The 20,560-nt window shown below is 32.8% G+C and overlaps 3 protein-coding genes across 4 annotated transcripts; all 3 read right to left on the reverse strand.

Annotated features, from left to right (window-relative positions):
• Positions 1-3,282: 3,282 nt before the first annotated feature.
• Positions 3,283-10,776, reverse strand: LOC114162423 (DNA-binding protein SMUBP-2). Of its 2 annotated transcripts, XR_003599198.1 has the most exons (16): positions 10,611-10,776; positions 10,404-10,508; positions 10,076-10,144; positions 9,723-9,812; positions 9,536-9,619; positions 8,766-8,930; positions 7,733-7,920; positions 7,265-7,337; positions 6,702-6,755; positions 6,229-6,486; positions 5,385-5,591; positions 5,112-5,215; positions 4,634-4,778; positions 4,199-4,333; positions 3,791-4,095; positions 3,283-3,649 (listed from the first exon to the last, which is right to left on the reverse strand). XR_003599198.1 is itself a non-coding variant. In XM_028046310.1 (15 exons), the coding sequence occupies exons 1-15, from the start codon at positions 10,689-10,691 to the stop codon at positions 3,919-3,921; spliced, it is 1,935 nt and encodes a 644-aa protein (XP_027902111.1). In that variant the 5' UTR covers positions 10,692-10,776; the 3' UTR covers positions 3,738-3,918. The 2 variants fall into 2 exon arrangements, 1 of the variants encoding a protein (XP_027902111.1); XM_028046310.1 differs by lacking the exon at positions 3,283-3,649 and having other exon boundaries at positions 3,738-4,095.
• Positions 10,777-12,606: 1,830 nt separating this feature from the next.
• LOC114162416 (oligopeptide transporter 5-like) lies at positions 12,607-15,641 on the reverse strand. The gene is made up of 2 exons (XM_028046291.1): positions 15,334-15,641; positions 12,607-15,039 (listed from the first exon to the last, which is right to left on the reverse strand). The coding sequence occupies exons 1-2, from the start codon at positions 15,421-15,423 to the stop codon at positions 12,793-12,795; spliced, it is 2,337 nt and encodes a 778-aa protein (XP_027902092.1). The 5' UTR covers positions 15,424-15,641; the 3' UTR covers positions 12,607-12,792.
• A 1,273-nt stretch (positions 15,642-16,914) lies between these two features.
• On the reverse strand, positions 16,915-20,056 carry LOC114186510 (adenylosuccinate synthetase 2, chloroplastic). Its single transcript, XM_028074447.1, has 4 exons — positions 19,629-20,056; positions 18,198-18,890; positions 17,682-17,993; positions 16,915-17,504 (listed from the first exon to the last, which is right to left on the reverse strand). Exons 1-4 carry the CDS (start codon positions 19,908-19,910, stop codon positions 17,334-17,336), a joined length of 1,458 nt encoding a protein of 485 aa, XP_027930248.1. The 5' UTR covers positions 19,911-20,056; the 3' UTR covers positions 16,915-17,333.
• Positions 20,057-20,560: the final 504 nt, after the last annotated feature.

Consider the following 20,560-nt stretch of genomic DNA (forward strand, 5'->3'; position numbering starts at 1 on the left):
TTTTGTTTGCATTAATAAAATTGTGTTTTGTCATTTCATTTGTTTGTGAAAAACAGTTAATGTCGTAAGGTCCTTAGTTAAAATTAGAGACTTGTTTTAGAGATTATAATGAAGGAGAAAAAAAGTCTTTTATAATTTTATTTAAATTGTCTTTTATCGTAAGATTAATGAGATAAGACATTAGTTATCTAATAGATCAAATATATGTGTGATTGTCTTTATTTGATAAAGATTGATACACGTCGTTTATTAAAGTATGAATAATGCTAAGAATATTGAAATAGGTGAACTCATCCTGATTATCAACATTAAATTTTTGTGAAAAAATATATTATAATAATTTCCTTAAACGTAATATTATCATAATAATTGCCAAGACATTTATTATAATTTCATTTTAGACACCTAATAACAAGGTGTTAGTTGAATGGTTACCGAGTTTAATTAAATTATTGTAGAATGGGATGATAAAGAATTCATTAAATTTTGTAAAGAGTATGAGTACTATAATAAAAAAAAAATAGGGTTAAATATATTTTGGTATTTTAACTTTTAGTGAAAATTAAAATTAGTCTCTCTTGAAAATCTGTAAACCTTGAACCAATTTAGTCCCTAAATTCTATAAATACATGAATTTAGTCATTATAGTATTAGTTTGTTTATATTGTTTAACACATGTTCACTTCAATATTAGTTGAGAAAAGCGTTTGAAACATCAAATAAATTTAAAAAAATTAATTTAAAAGACTAAATTCACGCATTTCTAAATATGAAGACTAAATTAGTTCAAGATTTTCAAGAGGAATTAATTCCAATTTTCACTAAAAGTTAAAGGACCAAAAACATATTTATAAAAAAAAAAGTTCATGACTTATACAATTACAAAATAATAAAAAAAGGAGTTTCTTGTTTTTTTATTATATATTAACTTAAATAGAATTTATCAATTTTAAACCATATTATAGAGTTAATTTTGTGGTTTAAAGATTAAAGGAAATATTGTTATTTTTTCTAAAGGTTCTTAGAAATATAAAAGATTGTTTTATGTTATCTGGACGTTAAGAAGTGTTATTAATCATAAATCTTGATTAATATGTTGTTAATTTACTATCGGTTGAGTTTATACTTACCGAATTTCAAACTAATGAGTGTTCTAATTTTTATAGAAAACTTATTATTTGATAATTAAATTGAATAATTTAACTTTATCAAGTAAATTATTTTTCTTAAAAGTGAAATATTATCTGCCAAAAATGTGTTGCTTTAATAAGTTATACAACAGAGAAAAAACCATAAAACACTCCATACAACATAAATATATATAGCTTAATTAATGTATAAGAACAATCATAAAAACATATAGGTGTTGTACCGCATCTTTTGTGAATATCACCTACAAATAAGTGTCAATTTAACCGATTCTGAAGTTTTTCTCAGGCCAACCCGTGCCCAAATTTAAAACGGGTCTATCGAGATTGGAGTAGAGACAGACTTGTTCAAGTTGAAGATCAAGTCTGACTGATTTAGCTAAAAATAGAGACAGACCGATCAAAATTAAAATTGTAATTATATTTAAAAAAATAATATATTTTTTATTTTTAGAAAGAAAGTTCATGGATTAGTCTTGATTCACAAAACTTTTGTGAACTTTTTGGTCCAATTGATTTTTTCAATAAGGGACTTTTTGATTTTATAAACTTTTTTTGTCTCAACCCATGCAGGTCTGGACCAAAATATGTGAGTTAGACCAAATTGAGAGCTCTACTTGTAATCTTATCATGTTACTCCATTCTTAGTTGAATCTATATTAGCATAATGATCAATTCAAAAAAAAAAAAACACATATATTATAAAACATATCTATTTAGATATTATCATTATGATTATTTATCATTGGTTAGGAGATATTTTCTTAATAATTTATGAACATAATTATAGATATTATTTGATAAATATTTTTAGGAGTGATATGTTTTTATCTTTATTTAGTTGAATATATATATATATATATATATATATATATATATATATATATATATATATATATATATAAATAAAAGAGTCCTGAATTTCCTAGTTTCCTTGCTCTACTTCTCTTCTGCTTCTTAACAATATCCACTTCACATGATAACTTACTCTAATATTCCTCATCCATTGCAATTGTCTGGACTTTCTTTGACGTGTCACAAACATAGATAAACATATTTATGCCTTCTACAATAGGTTATTCAGAACTTTTTTCATGTAATAATTTGGAAAGTGTTTTCTACCATTCAAATACCTTGCTCAATACTGATTCTAAAACACGTAATTCATAACCATCACTCAGCAATTCTGGAATACCTATTTTGCAAGTACTTTTACAAAATTTGGAGTGTTTCAGATTTTTTTTTCAAGACCTGTTGACCAAGGCTGAGCTTCATTCCTCATTTTCCATTCCAGAACACTCCTACACGTTGCTTCGAAAATTTGTACTTAATACAATTCTAAAATGACCTTTTCGGATAACACAAGCAAATTTAGGAAGAAATTTTGAAGCACAGGATTGGCCATCTACATCAAATATTTCTTGGGAATTCAAACACCAAAAATTAAAGTTTATTTACTTACACAATATCATGAACCCTTTTACAACCATACTCCAACATCAATGACCAACAACTATCTAAATTGTTAAATCATGGACAAGTGTGGTGCAACCCTCAACTTCTAATAAAACATACAAAGGCAATATGATGATTTTAAAATATATTGGTCAAGGAAGCAATTGACTAAGTTAAAGTAAAATATTAATAACCCTAATAAGAGGCTCGAGTACAAAATGGTTGTCATGGGCTAACAAGCGAGTTGATCCACAACCCTAAGTTTGACTAAACAAGTACTTATAAATTAAGACATTACTTTCCTCATTTAGATTTTCTTTTTTAACCATCACTAGTGCAAAGATTGCATTTGACTACGCATAATATGCTAATGTTTAAAAAAAAGTATCCTATAAAAACATAGTGACATTCTTTCGTATAAATGGTATGGGAGGATTCTGCTAAAAGAAAAATTGTACTTTAATAATGCGCAGAAAGCTGAAACCCCCTTTATTGAATGGGTTAGCAACAGAAACTAAGTTAACCAAATGGAGAGACTACACAAAAAAAAGAAAAATTGCATATAAATGGTATGGGAGGATTCTGCTAAAAAAATGTAGTACTTTAGCTCCTGAGGTTGCCCCTGCTCTGCGATAAAGGTCCACTGTATAGAAATGGTATGGGAGGACACCGACAAAAATTGATAAAAAGACCTTTCCCAAAAAAATAGCACTATTATCCCTGCTTGCTACACACTGGCCAGCTTAAAAATAATTCCTGTTAATCAAAATATTGACCTTGCAAAACAAACTACTTGTCTTACCCCTCCCGCCAAAAAACAAGGCCATGTCTCATTCATATAATATAATACAAGAAGAATAACAGGAATGATAGTAACAATAAAAATAATAAAACCAAAAATAACAATAATAATAATGATCTAGTTATTATTGGATTTAGTAAAAAACCAAATTCGATTGATATCCCATTTCATAATGTCTTCTAATATCTTTAATGGTCTCCTTGCAATCTTCTTTGTGATGCTAAAAACCATGCGATCTATTCTCCTGACAATAAAATTTTAGTAAAGTTTATTTTTAAGTTAAAAATATGAAATGATTATAAGGATAGACAAGGCTCAAACATATACCCGCATGATTCAAAAAGAAATAATACAGTTTCTTAATAAAAAAGAGTAATAACATTACTCGATGATGAACTGGTTCCTCAACGGCTTTCCTTTCCAAATACATTAGGAAAGATTTGACTAACGTTCACAACATCACCAAAATAAGCACGAGTGCAACGATAGATGTCTTAATCTTGGGAGTCTGGTCTACTCATTCTGGTACTCAGATGCACTCAAATATTCACCATGCTCCTCAAAATACTCAATCAATCGCTTTAGAAATCCATCACCACTGACTGTCTCTGTGTCACAGACAAGACAGCATTGCCTTCTAGACCGTGTCACAGCGACATTCATTCGTCGGCGATCACTTAGAAAGCCAACCTGAAACATATATTTCAAGTCTCTCTTATTCTTCACTCATCTACCAAAATCTGCCACAGAACATATACGAAGAAAATGAAATTAGCAGACTTGTTAGAAATACCTCTTTTTTTGAATTTGATCGAACCATTGATATAATAATGGCTTCCTTCTCCCTTCCTTGGAAACCATCAACTGTTGAGATTTCAACATCCTTCAACTTGTCCTCCTTATTTTTCAACATCTTGAGCAAAACAACCTGCCATACTAGTTACTTAGAGTTAGGAAGAACATTACTATATTTCATTCTCGTAAAACGACTAGAATATGAAGCCAGTTGCACAACATTTACAGCAAAGGTTCACATCGAAGGATTTGACTCGTTTAAAGTGAGAAGGTGAACTTTAGAGAACAAAGTACACTCACTAACAATTGTTTATATGAAAAAAACATTAGATAAATTACAATCTGAACCATTCATTTTGTAATAAATGGTTACTAATGTAAAGTGCATTCTTCAATTTAGAGGACCCAAATTCCACATAGAACAAGTTCATACCTGGGCAGCATATGGGGTAATAATTCCTATATCAGAAGGAAGCACCCCACTTTGCACTAGTCTCTTCGCATGAGCCACAGTAACTTCAGCTTCACCTTCATTAAAGGTGCTATCTTCTTCATCTTTCTTTTCTTCCATATCACATCTGAATCTCATCAATATAAGCAGTTCGATTACATTCTGTTTGAAAACTAACTCCTATGGTTATTAAACAATCTACATTTGCTTCATACAAAATATAATGACTTCTTCCTCTTAAGCCTCCTCCTAACAGTTTGGTCGAATGTTAATTGCTTTATTAGATAGAAGAAACCAGAATACTAATGACTGAATGCAGATTATCAAAACACAACCACTATAAACAAAATGATGGTATATAAATTTTCATAAGAGAAAGCCATGACTTCATTCCACATGTCCCTCCTAATCAAGCAGTTATGAGAAGATAGAATGTCAACAAGGACATAATCCAACATACCCAGCTGTGTCTACTAGAAGAAGGGTTGGTTCAGTTGAAGATGTCCGCTTCACACCGTCAAGATCAAATAACATATGTGCACTAACACTTGGATGAGCCTTGATCTGTTAACACGTAATGTCATACAGGATGATCAAATAAATTGTTTACCCCCTTCCCCTAACATATAATATTATTTCGGTTCATGATTGATAAATTATGCTATGTAGTGGCATATAAAAGATAGCTTTAAACTGATGCAATAGGAAAACAAGTTTTAAAATGTAGGAGCACCTTACTGTTGTAAAGCTCTTTAGAAGACCAATCCATGATAAGTTCATGCATACGGTACTGCACAGTAAGCATTGATGTGATTTCATCTCCATACGTTTCTGCAAGTCGTTCAAAGAGAGTTCTTCCTAAGCCTTTCTTCTCAGCTTCAACACTTTGAATGGTTGGAGGAAGTTGAAGATGGTCCCCTGCAAGTATACATCTTGAACCCTAAAACAATGAACTCTTCATTTAATTCATTAGAATAAAAAAAAAATAATGTAATGATCAGAAAGCTACATATTTTAATACAGAATCAAACCCAGGTGTAGTATCAAGCTTTTAGTTTGGCCAGTCCAGAGCAACTTATCTTTTGTAAAAGACAGTACATTTTGGTATTCAACTACCCTTTAAAAACTTTTTAATTTCAGTTCAATTTGATATTTGAGTCGGGTCTGTAATACACCCTGCCGTATGGAGTCCAGAACACTAGGATATTGTAGGAGAAATGAAGGATACTGTTAGAAAACACTATTTCTCTAATCATCATCATCAAAATCAGTTCTCAGGATCATTAGCAGCACTTGTGCAACAAAAAATTAAAATATTTAGTTTTCAAATTCTGATTTCGGGAGATTTTATTGTCTAAAAATTTACCAACCATGCTTTATTTTAAATATATTTGTTATGGAATATCACTTCTCTATTTTCCCTCCTCCCACCAACCATAATGGTGATAATATGAAGTGTTCAAAAACCAATAAAACATGGCTTGTGTATGTAATCAGAAGATAAAAAGAAGTCAGAATTCCAAATGGATTAGTGTAGTGAATAACATTGAATGTAGCGGGTACTCTTTACACACTACCTTCAGCAGAGGTATCCAGCATGCTATCTCAAGTGCTTGAGCAGCTTCGTCAATAATCACTAAATCAAATGAAGTGCTGTCTAGTTTCTTAGAGAAAGCCCCAATCAAAGTAGTTAATATTACATCTGCACTTTTAAGTACATCTGTTACAGCAAGCTGCTGCCTTTTACGTTCTTCTTTGGATAGAGTCCTAAGTTCCCTTTGTATGTCCTTTCTTGTATTTCTGTCTTTGGTTTTCAGAAGTTTTCCATTCAATGCCTGAAAAAATAGGTTATATCATGTAAAAGGTAATATTGCATAATCATATTTATATCTAATTAAGCTAACATGAAGTTAATGCTCAAATCAATGATATCATCTGAAGTATCAGTACCAGAATCATCAGCTGGATGAATTAAATAATGTTGATAAATGGTAATAAAATCACAATGAAAATTAAGATGCAGATCTGTAACTTTTGTTCTAAAACTCACCTTCATTTCTTTCCGAATGTCATTTGCAAGACCACTATTATCTCCTCGTAGTACCTAATATCAGAGAAATTCAATATGGAATGGGTAAAAACAATGACATAAAACAGTGTAATTGAAGAATGCCAAAGAATACTGATTAACTTAATCCATCATTAAAGAACCCACAAGAGGAGGGGGAATAACAGAATATCTGAGCGATCTATCTGTCCAGAATCATTGGGTAAAAGTTTTTCTTCTCATTTTAAAGGGCTGTGTCGTGAGGAATGCAATGTTCTTTGGCATTGTGATTTGGTTGAAGCGAATTTGGCAGTTGTGAATAGAATACAATGACAAAATTTAACCAGCTTTCCCCCTTATATTTATTGTGTTGGACAGAGTAGTTTACTTCGTAATTGGTCCATGATTTTTAACGGGGGGGTTCCTACAATGGATCTCTAGTGATAATGCAGAGCTCTATTCAGATTACTGCTTTACCTATGTTTTAGCGAATAGTATGAAAATATGGATAAAATAACCAAGGCAGATATCAAATGTTAACGTTCAAATAACTTGTCAAAATGTACCTGAGCATCCAGCGCACTGTCCAGTACTTGAGGCAATAAGCGTGCAGGATGACCCAGTCTCACCAGCTTAACTCTAGCACAAAAATCACAGATCATGAATGTGTATCAAGTATCAAAACATCATTTTACACATTTTGAAGAAATCAAACCATGCAGAAAGAACACATCTCACCACAGAATGGGGAAAAAGAACAAAAAATAAATAAGAACAGAAGCACAACAAAATGTATCCAAATTAATAAACTTTACAAGACATTATTACTTTCTCAAAGGGGAGAATTTTGAAGAGCATATTCTTCTTCTTCTAAACTTACTGGTTTTGTGGAGAAATGTTCCACAATAGAAGACATTGTTTATCTATATTGTCAGATGCTAAAGTTACTATACTAGTCACATCACACCAAACCAAGTAAAACCACTTAAAGAAGTTAATTATTTCAGGCCAAAGAGATAATAAGATAAGTATACCTATGTGGAACTAGCCGCTCTACAATGTTGTCAACAGCAATATTGGAGGCTGCACAAGCAAGAATCTTAGATCCACGTTTTACTTCTTGTAATATAATTTCTACAACTGTTGTAGTTTTTCCCGTTCCAGGTGGTCCATGCAGCAAGAACACATTCTTTGACGATAGAGCTTTTAAAACTGCTTCTTTCTTTCATGATAAAAACATAAATACATAACAGATATATTCTGCATTGATTAGTTGATATCCTAATAACAAGAAAAGCCTCATCCCACTAGGTGAGGTAAATTGATATACTAAAATCAATAATAAAGAACCACAACAAAGCTCTGCCGCTTACATTATAATAGAGCATGTCCTATAAATCTAAATATTCCAGCTTATTATATGGTGGTAATTAATAATATTCATGTAACTTCAGGTCAATATTGTGATGTTCTTTCAGTAATGATTAGACACAAATAGAACTCTACGGTTGCATTCTTATAACTCATGAGATCTTTCTTGTAGGATTTAAAGCAATCCAGTTAAGTCCTTAAAAATAATAAAAAAATTAAAAACTTCAGAAGGGTGCTGAAATGCAAAAATAATTATTATAAAATGTTTTTTTAGAGATCATGACTTTAGAATGCTCGAAGAAAAAATATCTAAAGTTGTCGAGCGCTCAAGTGATTAATGAGGTAAATATCCGTAGTGTAAGCATTCAACACTTTCCGAATGTTACTAAAAAAATATAGTTCTTTATTTTCTAAATTCAAAAAAAGTTTTGCTAGGAGCCTCAATCACATTCTTTTATTCCCTAAAGTAAAGGACCTAATGACACCAATAAGAATAAAATAGTGTAACAAACACTGAAATATGTTTTTTGTACCCAAAAAAGTTATAGAAATATCCATGTTAATTATAAAGGTAGAAGCAACCTTAGATGAAATGACACATTGAACGAAAATCGCCTACCTAAGGTATAAAACTATTTTGTAAAGATTATAAGAAATGAAAAATAAAGTGGCCGGTCAAGAAACTAGGTTGCACACCTGAGACTGATCAAGATTTCTATTATAGGGAGTAAAGGATATATCTTTCTTGGAAACTGTAGGTTGCCTCTCCCCAAACAAGACAGGAATCAGATCAGAGGCAGGACCCTTGTGCACTCCTTTACTCAACTGTATCAATGCGTCTTTCATCCTGCGATATGTCACCTACATGAGCAATAGATATTTACAGCACGTAAGAACCTAGGAACCAGAAATTGATAAAAAAATAGAAAGTAAAATATGTTTTGCATCGCTATAAAATTATGTAAAACTAAACGTGTCCTCCAAAAAAATTATGCATTTTTTGTTGGTCCCTCTAAAAGTTAAACATATTTTCTAGGTTCTTACTTAGTAATAAGGACAGATGAAATGGTCTTGATATCGGCAAAGTGTAGTTATACATTTAACCAAAATCACTTTAATTGTAAGATTCACCTGTTAAAATTGTCATCATATCAGTTTTCCGTTTATCATTACTAACAAGGACCTAAAAAATGTTTAAATTTTAGAGACAAAAAAAATTGGTAAAAGTATTTAATATATTTCAAAAAAATTACAGGGATACAAAACACATTTTACCCAAATAAAGATAAAGATGCCTAGAAACATGTTAACATTGTGTAAGAAAAAACAGCTAACTGAGCAAAGGGAGAGCAACAGCTGCATATTAGGGTCCTCATCTGTATTTTATTCAAATCCAGAATTATCTTCAAGTAAAATTCATGAAATCTCATAGTAGTCATTGAATTATTTATAATAGAACTGCATACCTCATTTGCTACTTTTTCCAGCCTTAGGGGACTGTTCAAACCGTCTTCCGGTATATCATCAAAAGCAACAGTTATTGACGAGTCCTGTTAGTAATTGTATCAAAACAGAGTAATATCCAAATGTGGGACCATCTTAACCAACATCGTGTGCATTCTTTTCTTTTCACTAATTGAATCAATTGGATACCTTTAATCTGTAAACAACACCTTGTCCAAGAGCAGGAGAACCTAAATCAGCCTTGTTGAGTTTTAAAACAACAACATCATGAGTACCAAACTGCAAAAAAGAAAACTACATTAACTCCTGAACGTGATACAATATAAATTGAAAAAAAAAAAAAATCATGTGATACAAGACGTTTCGGGCAAGTAACTTTTACTGAAAAAAAAAAAAGAAAAAGAAGAGGGATAGAAATGCATAAAACACAATAAAAGTAGGCTCATTCACACAAGAAAATACTAAAAAGCATAAATTTAAATTTGAATAAACCAGCATAACCAGTTTGATAGTGAACAGATAATAGAAAGGAAACATTTTACCTTATGTGCGGGAAGAACATCTCCTTTTGTAGACTGGAACTCGATCAGAGACTTCCCCATAAGCCCAGTCTATTTTCGGAATAAACAAGGGAACACAAAAATAATAGAAAATCAACTCCACTTACTTAAAAACACATGAAAACAAGAAAAATCAATTGTAAACTTAGCTAATTCCATTTCTTGATACTCTTATCTCAACAGAAATGAAACAAGATAAACATAAAAAAAATTGCACTTCCTCAAACATGTTTGCGAACTCCAAGAAATTACACTCAGTTCAAAAAAAAAAAATGAGGACTTATAGAGACGAAGTGGAAGAAGAGGTAACCTGGACATCGATGCACTTCAAGTTGAGGATTGTGGAGCCCCTCTTTTGAGCGGTGTCCAAATTCCTGGACGCGCCGGTAGCAATTGAGCTTGAAATCTCAGCTTCCTAAGCCAAAGATAAAATAACTTGAAAGTTACGATCGGTCTCATGGTTGTAATCCGAAAACATTAAGCTATCGCAATGATAATAGAATAGAATAGTGGGAACCTTTTCCAAATCAAGAAGAGGAGCGGTAACAGAGATGAATTGCTGCAATGATAGAGCCTTCTTACTCCCCGCAGTTGCCATGCTCACTCTTGCCGCTGCACCCAAACGTTACTGTAATGCGGTTAGCATTCGCAATACCTTACACATCCAATTTTCGTATTAACATTTGCTAATATCTTAATTTGGTTGGAATATTCGGAAGAAGAAAAAATTGAAATACTATCATATAGTTAATATGAAAATAAATTATTTTAAGCTGAAGTTATTTTGCCTTTTTTTAATTTGGCTTTGATTTTTACTAATTTTCCTTTTACTCTTATAAATTAAATCAGAAGAGTTTTTCCCTATTATCAACTCCAAACTCAATTCCCACTCTAATAATAACCATATAAGGTTTTGAAGGCAACTTAAGTTGGAGAATCAATTACTTTGGCTTGCAGTTAACAACGATCTTACTATACTTTGTTGTACATATATAAAAATATCAAATAATAAAGTATAAAACGGTAAAATAGATCTTAATATTTGTTAAAGAAACTAATTACCTTATTAAAAGAGGAATGAATCATTTTCTTGTAAATAATTTTAAAAGACAAAAATAAAAAGGAAAAATAGAATAAGTTATTCAAAAATTAAAATTAATTTATACATAAATTATATTTAGTTTACATACAAATTAATTTTTGTAAAATTTCTCTCATATAACTCTTTCAAACTTTTAATTTTAGTTTACAAATAAATTAATTTTAACTGATAAAAAAATTTATTTTTATATTTTTCTTTTCTAATTTATAAAAAAACAAATTTATTCAAGTATTTCCTAAAAATATTATAAAATAATAATTTGACATATTATTTTAAATAGTAAATTTTTTTAAAATAATAAAATCTGTTTAAGTTATTTTTCAAATTTGACAAATGTGTTTAACAATATATGATCGGTCTAATAAAGAAACTTGAATCTTTTAAATAAAAGATTCTTATTTCCATCATTTTTACTTTTATCTTATATCGCATTATTTTATTTTGCTTTGAACATGTGTAGTTACGACAAAAGATAATATTTATCAACTCAAAAAACGTAAAATATGGAAGAACTTATTTTGTAGAAGAGATTTGTCACGATTCCTAAAGTCTCATCAAACATATTATAGTGAATTTACATGTTCTCACAACATTGTCAACGACATTTTAATTCTTGATCATCTTAAAGATCTTCGATATACATATAACATATTTTGCATACTTTATAGTTTGGGCATTCTATTAATTTTAATTTTAGTAAACATTGGTTGCTCTTTAATTTTTAATCTATCAAAATATAAATAACTTACTAACCTATTTGTTAGATCATGATTACGATCCACAAGGTAATTTCACACTTCATTATATAGGATTGTTAAGCGGTTTATCACACAATTTTAATAGACAATTTTAAATGTTACCTCCACAAAGCATAAACATCGTCAAAACAAAATTACTACTTTTTGAAACATGTAATCCGAAAGTAAAACATTATTTCTCATAGATTACATTATTTGAAAGCCAAACATATATCAGGATTGGTCAACCCATAAGTGAAAATATGTTTTAAATTGTACATTCTCAAAAGTATATTAGCAATATGAAAGTGTTTATCACACTCCATAAGTGAAAATATGTATCCCGATAAAGTGCACAATTAGAAATATATATTTTCGTTTCTGAATTAGCCAATTGACAAGTTCATATTTTCTCATAATATTGAAAGATCATCAAAACTGCAATGCAATGTCTAATAATAATATCCTTAATCAAATTTCTGTAGAAGCCAAAAGTATCACTGATGATGGATAACAACATAGTAAGTAGTCATCCTTACTAATCACTACAAATTCATCTTCATCATAAAACTCTAAAATCAATAGTTCTAGTTTCCACTTGCATCCTGAGGCATGCGAGAATGAAATAAGATACACTGATAGCTTTAACACAGAAATAAAAGTAAAACAGATTCTTAGTTCGTTTAAAAAATCTTTCTTGCTTGTTCTGATCTTAAGTTGAATTTCTTGTTCAATATTCTATTATACTTTACAATCAGCAGAGATAGAATTTGAATATTTACACTTCAGGTACATTTAAGGTCCAAAATCACACCTTGCATTCACCAAAAGAATATCATATTTGCATACAAATGTGCAAATCAAAGAATAGGACATCCCTCAGCATATACACCTGGATCTGTGGGGCATTTGGCCAAAGGACAGTGGTCTGCATCAAGACCCCACCAGGCTGGACCAAAAATACCATTAGATTGAAGGGTGAAATAAAGGATCACACTCATGAAAGCAACTCCAGCATCCAAAGCAGCTGAAAGAATGTAAGTATGCCGGACCCACCATGCCTTAAACTTTCTATAAACATAGAAATTGAAGAAGATTCCAACAATACCCCATGTAATATAATTCACTGATCTGGCTGGTGGAATGTTGGATGCACCTGCAGCGATAATGGGAATGTTGATGAGTCCAATCCACTTGTGGTTGGGGAATTTACGAGAAAGCAACCACACTGGAATGGGAGCAAGTAGACCAATAAGGAAAAACCAATTCATCCCTGGGTAAACACCATCCTTGGCAAACATTCTCTGTGGTCCTACAACTCCCCATATGATTGAAGCATTATAGAACACATCGTCACCAGGGCATGTCCATGGACTACCCTTTGGCAACAATGATTCATCACAAATGTTTTCAATAGATGTTAGAAGCCACCAAGATGTGGCAAAGTAGACAGTTGAAGCAACAACTGTGCCTACAAGCTGAACAATGAACATAGATTTAGGAGGAATTTTCATGTAGTGGCCTAATTTGAAGTCACTAAGAAACGAAACTGCCTGTACCATGCTGTCATGTCCATAAATCTTGAAGACTACATTAGCAAGGGGTTTTCCTGGGTAAATGAATCCAATTATTAACTCTGAAATCACGTTGAGTCCTGTTTTTATGTTTGTTGTAGCTACAATAACCCCAATTGGCAAGGTGAAGACTAATGCAATTGTTAGAGAAAGTAAAATTCCCCACCATGGCAGTTGGAGTTGCTTCCCAAAACACTCACAAGCAACCAGAGCCACAACAACCATAAGGGTCAAAATAGTGGCAAACCACCATTCAGGGACTTGTTCATAGTTTTTCTTCATAATTCTTGTATGGACATCTGCAAGTTGTTCCTTTGGTGCTCTTGTTGTCTTCCTCCATGTCTGAAAAATCATCTCTCCATGGAAGAGGACAACGTGGGAAATAGTGGCAGTCAAAATTGCAAAGCTTAATCCATACTCAAATGCAAATGTTATACTAAGATAGATCTTGCTGTAATTGTTATAACTATCCAAATCAATGTCAAAAGTTCTGGGATTTAGAACACGAGTAACATTATATGTTGCACCAGTTGCGTCAAACGTGTGAGAACTAATGAGGGGGAACTTTTTGGCATCATATAAATTGGTCCAATAGGCAAGGGGAATCAGAACATACATATCCAGCATAAATCCTATTAACATGTTGATGATGGCAAAGCCAGGTACAGCTAAAGGACTACCTAAGAAGGCTGCAACAGTGTTCCAATCGAGGCCAAATGAGCCTATGCCAATTCCATTCATGCCTGAACCAATTTGTTGGGCCGTGATGGAATCATTCCAAATCAAGCAAACAAAGGAGATGGTTGATATTGCTTGGAAAAGGTACCCTGGAAGAGTGTAATAGGCAAAGCTCGCTACAAAGACTAGGAAAAAGAATTGTATCCTAGTGTATCCTCCTTTAGGCCTTTTTTCTTTTTCATGAAATGCCTTGAATAGAGACACCTGCACAAGGTTTTGAGGCCACCACATAAATGGGGAGTCAACTAAGAATCTTCTAAAAATCCCAGCCCATCCATACCCAAGCATTTGGGTTGACATTACTAACAAATAAGCTGCTACTGGATGGATGCTCCTGTGATAGAAAGCCTTAACAATTGTGATGATGCTGATTGCATCAACACCACTAGATCCAGATGTAGCAAAGATGGTGATAAGCACATGCTCCTTCAAAGTGAATGGCCCCGGATTCATTGAAAATGACCATTTCGTGAATGGCACTCGAATTGGTTTAGTCGGAAGAGTTGCAGCCATCAGTTTGCCAAGTGGGAGTGTAGCAATCTGTGCTGAGACTGAAGATATTTGTAAAGGGTTGGTTCTGTAGCTAAAAAATTGGTTCACAAAGGCAAGAAGCACACATGATACCAACCCCAGAATCCATGTCCTAAATGTTAGTGCTGGCTGAGTAGGGTCATCGGTGATTGGAACTGTTAGCCTCACTTGCTCAATGGGAGAGTCATCAACTTCCAATTCATATTTCTCAGCATCCTCTGTCTCCCTCTCGTGAAACACTCCTATGCTTGATTCCCCAGTTTCCTTTCCCAAAAACAAAACAAATGAGAACAATAAAATCCCATAAACCACTCTTCCCTAACTAAGATCTTTTGTCACTCTTATCCCCTTCGATACTTACAAATTGCAATTAGATGGCATAAAACTGCTTCTAAATCTGTTATTTACATGCAATGTCTCCGGAAAGTGTTCCATAATAAAAAAGTAAGAAAAATGAATACAATTAGAATAATATGATTAAATCAAACCCATTTGGCACCAAACAGTAACAGTAACAAACATGAAAAATAAGTAAAGGCGAGAGATTAAAGGGCATACCTTTTCCAAATCAAGCAGAGGGGTGGTAACAGAGATGAATTGCTGCGAAGATGGAGGTGATGCTTTCTTACTACTGACTCTACTCTCCATTGATGCTGTATATGAGTTGCAGATACAAAACAGATAGAGAAAATGGAAACTTTAGTACCATACAACTTGTTGTGAAATTCATTAAAATATTCATTTGACACGCAATTGCTGCTTGAACCTGTACGACTACCAAATATTCTAATTCTAATGCTTCCATTATGCACCTATGCATTTCTTTATCAGATGGTGACATATTAACGCCTCCAAAATATCTCTATGTTGCTCTGCTTGTATCTATAGGTTCACAGTTCACACCGATAAAAGGAGAAAATGAAAATGTGCAAAACCAAATATAAATGACGAGGAAAACGATAACAAGATTTGATTAACGGGTGAAGAAAAATAATAATAAATCATAATAATATAATCGATTATATTTTTAAATATTTTTTATTACTTTTACATTTATGCAACCGACTAAACTATAAATATTACTTTTAATCTAACAATATTTAAAACTCTATTATGATTAATAATTTATAAAAATACTTTTAACAAAACAAATTTAACTTTAACACTTTAAATGAATACTTAATGTTAATTATCATTGCAATGTTTTTCTTATAGTAATAATAATAAAAATATTTTTTGTTAAATTTTAATCTAACTATTTAAAATTTATTCAATAAACTTTAATTAGTAATAATTTGATAAATAATTATTTGATTTTTTTTTTCTGGTGAAAAATTTTGGGCATTCCACGACGCCTACTTGAAATTTGGAAAGGGTAGATTAGCCCTTAGCACCCTTTCTTTTCTGAATAAAACAAAAATTCCACAGATAGATGGGTATAATTTATGATAAATTATATATCTTAAAGGACAGCAATGCCATCATACTTTAATTCTTAGCCTCCAATACTCTTTTTTTCTTTACCACATGATATCCTTCCCTTTTTTTAATTATTTGGGATATATTCCCAACTGCTACTCAAACCACTTTTTAATATCAAAGGTAGATTTGGATTTCAATTTAAAATACTCAAAATAATTTTTAATTTTTATTAAATAATGTAAACCACTTTTTAATATCAAAGGTAGATTTGGATTTCAGTTTAAATACTTAAAATAATTTTAATTTTTATTAAATAATGTATCAATATCTTTTACACTTTCATTTAGATCTAGTTGGAAGAAAAATTAACGTCAAACCCTAATTATCTTAAATCTACAAAAATAAATTTTCAACTCCAACTAAATTTAACTCGACTTAATTTTCCAACTAAAACTCAAACAAATTCTTCTCTGTACTCCATAGGAATAGATCGCTTTTATAATTTCACTTATCTTTTCCAAAATATTATCATACTAAACCTTTCATCCGATTTGATCGAGATTTTAAAATTCAATAAAGTAATAACGGGTTAGGATTTGGCATACAATGTTTTCCTCTTATTTTCCTCCATGATATACCCTTGTAGAAAAAATTATTCCTTAAGAACTCAAGCCACAAAGAAATGTGAACCCCAAACATCAAACCATGTGAAATTGATGGCAAATGATAAGAGAGAATAATAAAGATTGCAAGGAGCAACAAAACCATGATGCAACATTGTTGATAGTTACTTGAAAGCAGAAAACTTTTGGGTGGCTACAAGTACAACATTTATTTTCTACCACATGAGTAACACAATAAGGGGACACATGTTATCACCAGACATCTAATTCACACTCATCATTGCGACAAGTATTGCAAAATTAGACGGTGAAATGCCCTGAATCAAATTTCTATTTGAACCCAAAATGCCATTCACAACGGCTAGCACCATATTACATCATGCAGGTGATCCTCACTCGTCACCACGAATGTGTTTTCATCCCAAAACTCATCAAATGTTAGCGGGAATTGGCACCTCTACCGCAAAAAGCCTCAACTTTACCTACAGAGGCGTGCAAATTCAACACGAAAAATCATTTGTATATGAGGGCATCACGTCCAGGTCCAACACCAATGTAGTGAATAGGGACCCCCACAAGTTCTTCTACCCTTTCCACGTATTGCCGTGCAGTTTTTGGAAGGTCGGAGTAGTTTCTTATGGAAGAAATATCAGACTTCCATCCTGGGAGTACTTCATATTCCACCTACAACATAAAAAAAAAGAAACATAAACAAACACCCATGTAATTAAGGACCTTTACCTTCCTTGAAAAACCTGTTCCTTCACGTTCTGGTTTATGTTAGAATGTATCAAATCAAAGCATTTTAGTTGGTGATCCAGAAGAATAATGGGGTGGATGAGAAAGATGGAAAAAAGTTACCTTCAATTGCTCAAGAAGACGGAGGTCAGAGGGAAATGATTTGATTAAGGTGCCATCATCAAGTTTGTAAGAGATACCCAACTGAATTTCTTCAAGATCTGATAAAACATCCAGCTTGGTAAGATTCAACGATGAAAAACCATTGATCTGACATGAGTATTTCAAGGCTACTATATCAAGCCAGCCACACCGCCGAGGACGGCCAGTGGTTGTGCCAAACTCCTGCCCAGCAAATCTGAGGAGATCACCCCCTGAACCCAGAATTTCAGTTGGAAAAGGTCCAGAACCAACTCTTGTAGTGTATGCCTTCACCTGCACAGCCAAAATAAAGTTAATCAACCATTCTACCTCTATAAGCTTAATTTGTTGGCATTTATATTCTTTAACACAAAAAAACAGAAACAACTTGAGGTTCCTGAGCTAATGTTTGATGTTATAAAAAGCAAAAGCAAAGACAAGTTCGACAAACAGATAAATACTCTAATGAACAATAAAAACAGATAAATATCCACGTACCACTCCTATTAAATCACCAATCACCCTTGGAGCAATACCAAGACCAGTGCATATCCCACCTGCTGAAGGGCTAGAAGATGTAACAAAAGGATAAGTTCCAAAATCAATGTCCAACATGGTTGCTTGTCCTCCTTCAACCAAAATCTTCCTCTTCTGTGTTATGGCCTCATTCATGACATGCACAGTATCAGCAATAAATGGTTCCAACCTCTCAGCATATCTCTTGTATTTTTCAACTTCTTCCCTTAGCACGTCCGGACCATAGTGGAAATCTTTGAACCTCAATGCTGCATCTGACAATATAACATCAAGCTTCTGGGGCAAAGTATCCATGTGCCTCAAATCGCCCACTCGGATGCCATTGCGGTTAACCTTGCTGGAGTAGCAGGGTCCAATGCCTCTCTTGGTGGTGCCGATGAAAGATTTAGCAAGCTCGGCTTCCCTCAATCCATCCACTACTTGGTGGAAATCAAACAACAGGTGAGCACGATCAGATATCAATATCCTTCCCTGGCAAGAGACCCCACTTGACTCAAGACCATCAATCTCTTTAAACAACCCCGGCAGGTGCACTACAACCCCATTCCCAATAACACACAGAGTATCCTCGTTCAGAATACCAGAAGGAACAAGATGAAGCGCAAACTTTTTCCCTTCTGCATTGTAGATAGTATGTCCAGCATTAGCTCCACCCTGAGAAATACATGAATAACCACAAATTATCAGTGCAAAGCAACAACTCAAGAAACAAACCAACACCAAGCGAAGCCAGTCTCAATACACCAAAATAATCCCTAAATTTAATAGTATTGCAATCTGGAACTGCAGAAATGCCATTATAGTCCCTGAAATTACCAGACATCAATCAATTTAAGCAAAAAAGAAAAAAACAGAAAAACAGATTCTCTAGGTTAAATTTGATTGAAGCTACAAAACCATGTACAGTACTCATTAAATAAGAAACCAGACTAAAAAATTTATGACTTCAAATAAATTCCAACCACCAGTAGAAAAGATGTTCGAAAGAGTGTATCAGACAGCATATTACTAAACCTTTCCCTCTTGAATTCTTACTTTTTGTAATTTCAGGGACTCAAAAGTCAAAAGCCACTGTCCTTTGGTAACAACGAAGAACCAAAATAAACATTATTTAATAATTTGAGAAACGAAAATGACATCACTGTAAATTCAGGGACAAATAGACGGCACAACTAATTCAAGATTCAATTCAGTGTACTTCTTATAATAAATTATTACAAAAAAAAAATATGAATCCAAGCATCAAAAACCTTAAACAAAGGCACTGGTAGACAGACAAATATGAACCCTAACACAACACTTCCACAACTACCCACTAATTCCATCGAGTTTCCTGACAACCCTCGATGGAAAAGACGAGAAAGGGGAAAAAGAAAAGAACTTGCGCAGTACCTGGCAGCGAGCAACGATTTCGAAGTGTTGGGCCAAGACGTCGACGAGCTTACCCTTGCCCTCATCACCCCACTGGCAACCCAGCACGCCGGAGACCTGGCTCAGCGAGCCGATGCGCGCGGCGGAGGTGTCGGCGGCGGCGAGCTTGGTGGGAGGAGGCGCGACGGGCTTAGCGGAGCATACGACAAGGTTCCGAGAGGGATGAAAGCGACGAGATGAAAAGGGGCGTTGAGGGTTGCATATCGCGTGAGAATCAAACGTGAGCGATGAGATGCTGTTCATTGTGAACACACCCCGAGGATACTCACAGAACAATAGAACAATGTGAGAGACAGTGAGAGAGAGAAAGAGAGTAAAAAACAAACACAAAAGGGCACAAAAAGGGTGTGTTGTTGACAATGTTGCGTTTTGATAGTTGATGCTTCAAACCATTATTGGATTCTACGGCGAAGAGTAGTGAGATATAGTGTGCATATTTAAAAATGGTTTAAATGCACCAACCACATATTATCTTATACCTTTAAAATAAATTACCATTTAATTTATGTAGTTTTAATAATTGGATTATTATTCATTAAAAATAAATAACTGAGCATTTTTTTTTTAATCTCATTATTGTGATAATTCTGTTGAATCTCGTTCTACTGTTTTAGATCTAATATGAACAATGAATCACATATTAACAAGTTTATTGTGAATATAAATATATCATTTATTTCTGCTAAGTAGTTTTTTTTCAGTTATATTATTACAATAATTTTTACAACATCTTTGAAGTATTTTGAATATTCTAGGTTTAATTTCTTTTTCTTAAAAGAGTAAATGTAATTTCTATTATTAAATTGATGGTAACTGTCTTACAATAATTGACACATAGTATAAATAAGTAATGGCATATTAACAGGTCCATTTTGAATTACTATATAATTTAT

This window comes from Vigna unguiculata, chromosome 1 (genome assembly GCF_004118075.2).
Source record: "Vigna unguiculata cultivar IT97K-499-35 chromosome 1, ASM411807v1, whole genome shotgun sequence".
NCBI lineage: Eukaryota > Viridiplantae > Streptophyta > Magnoliopsida > Fabales > Fabaceae > Vigna > Vigna unguiculata.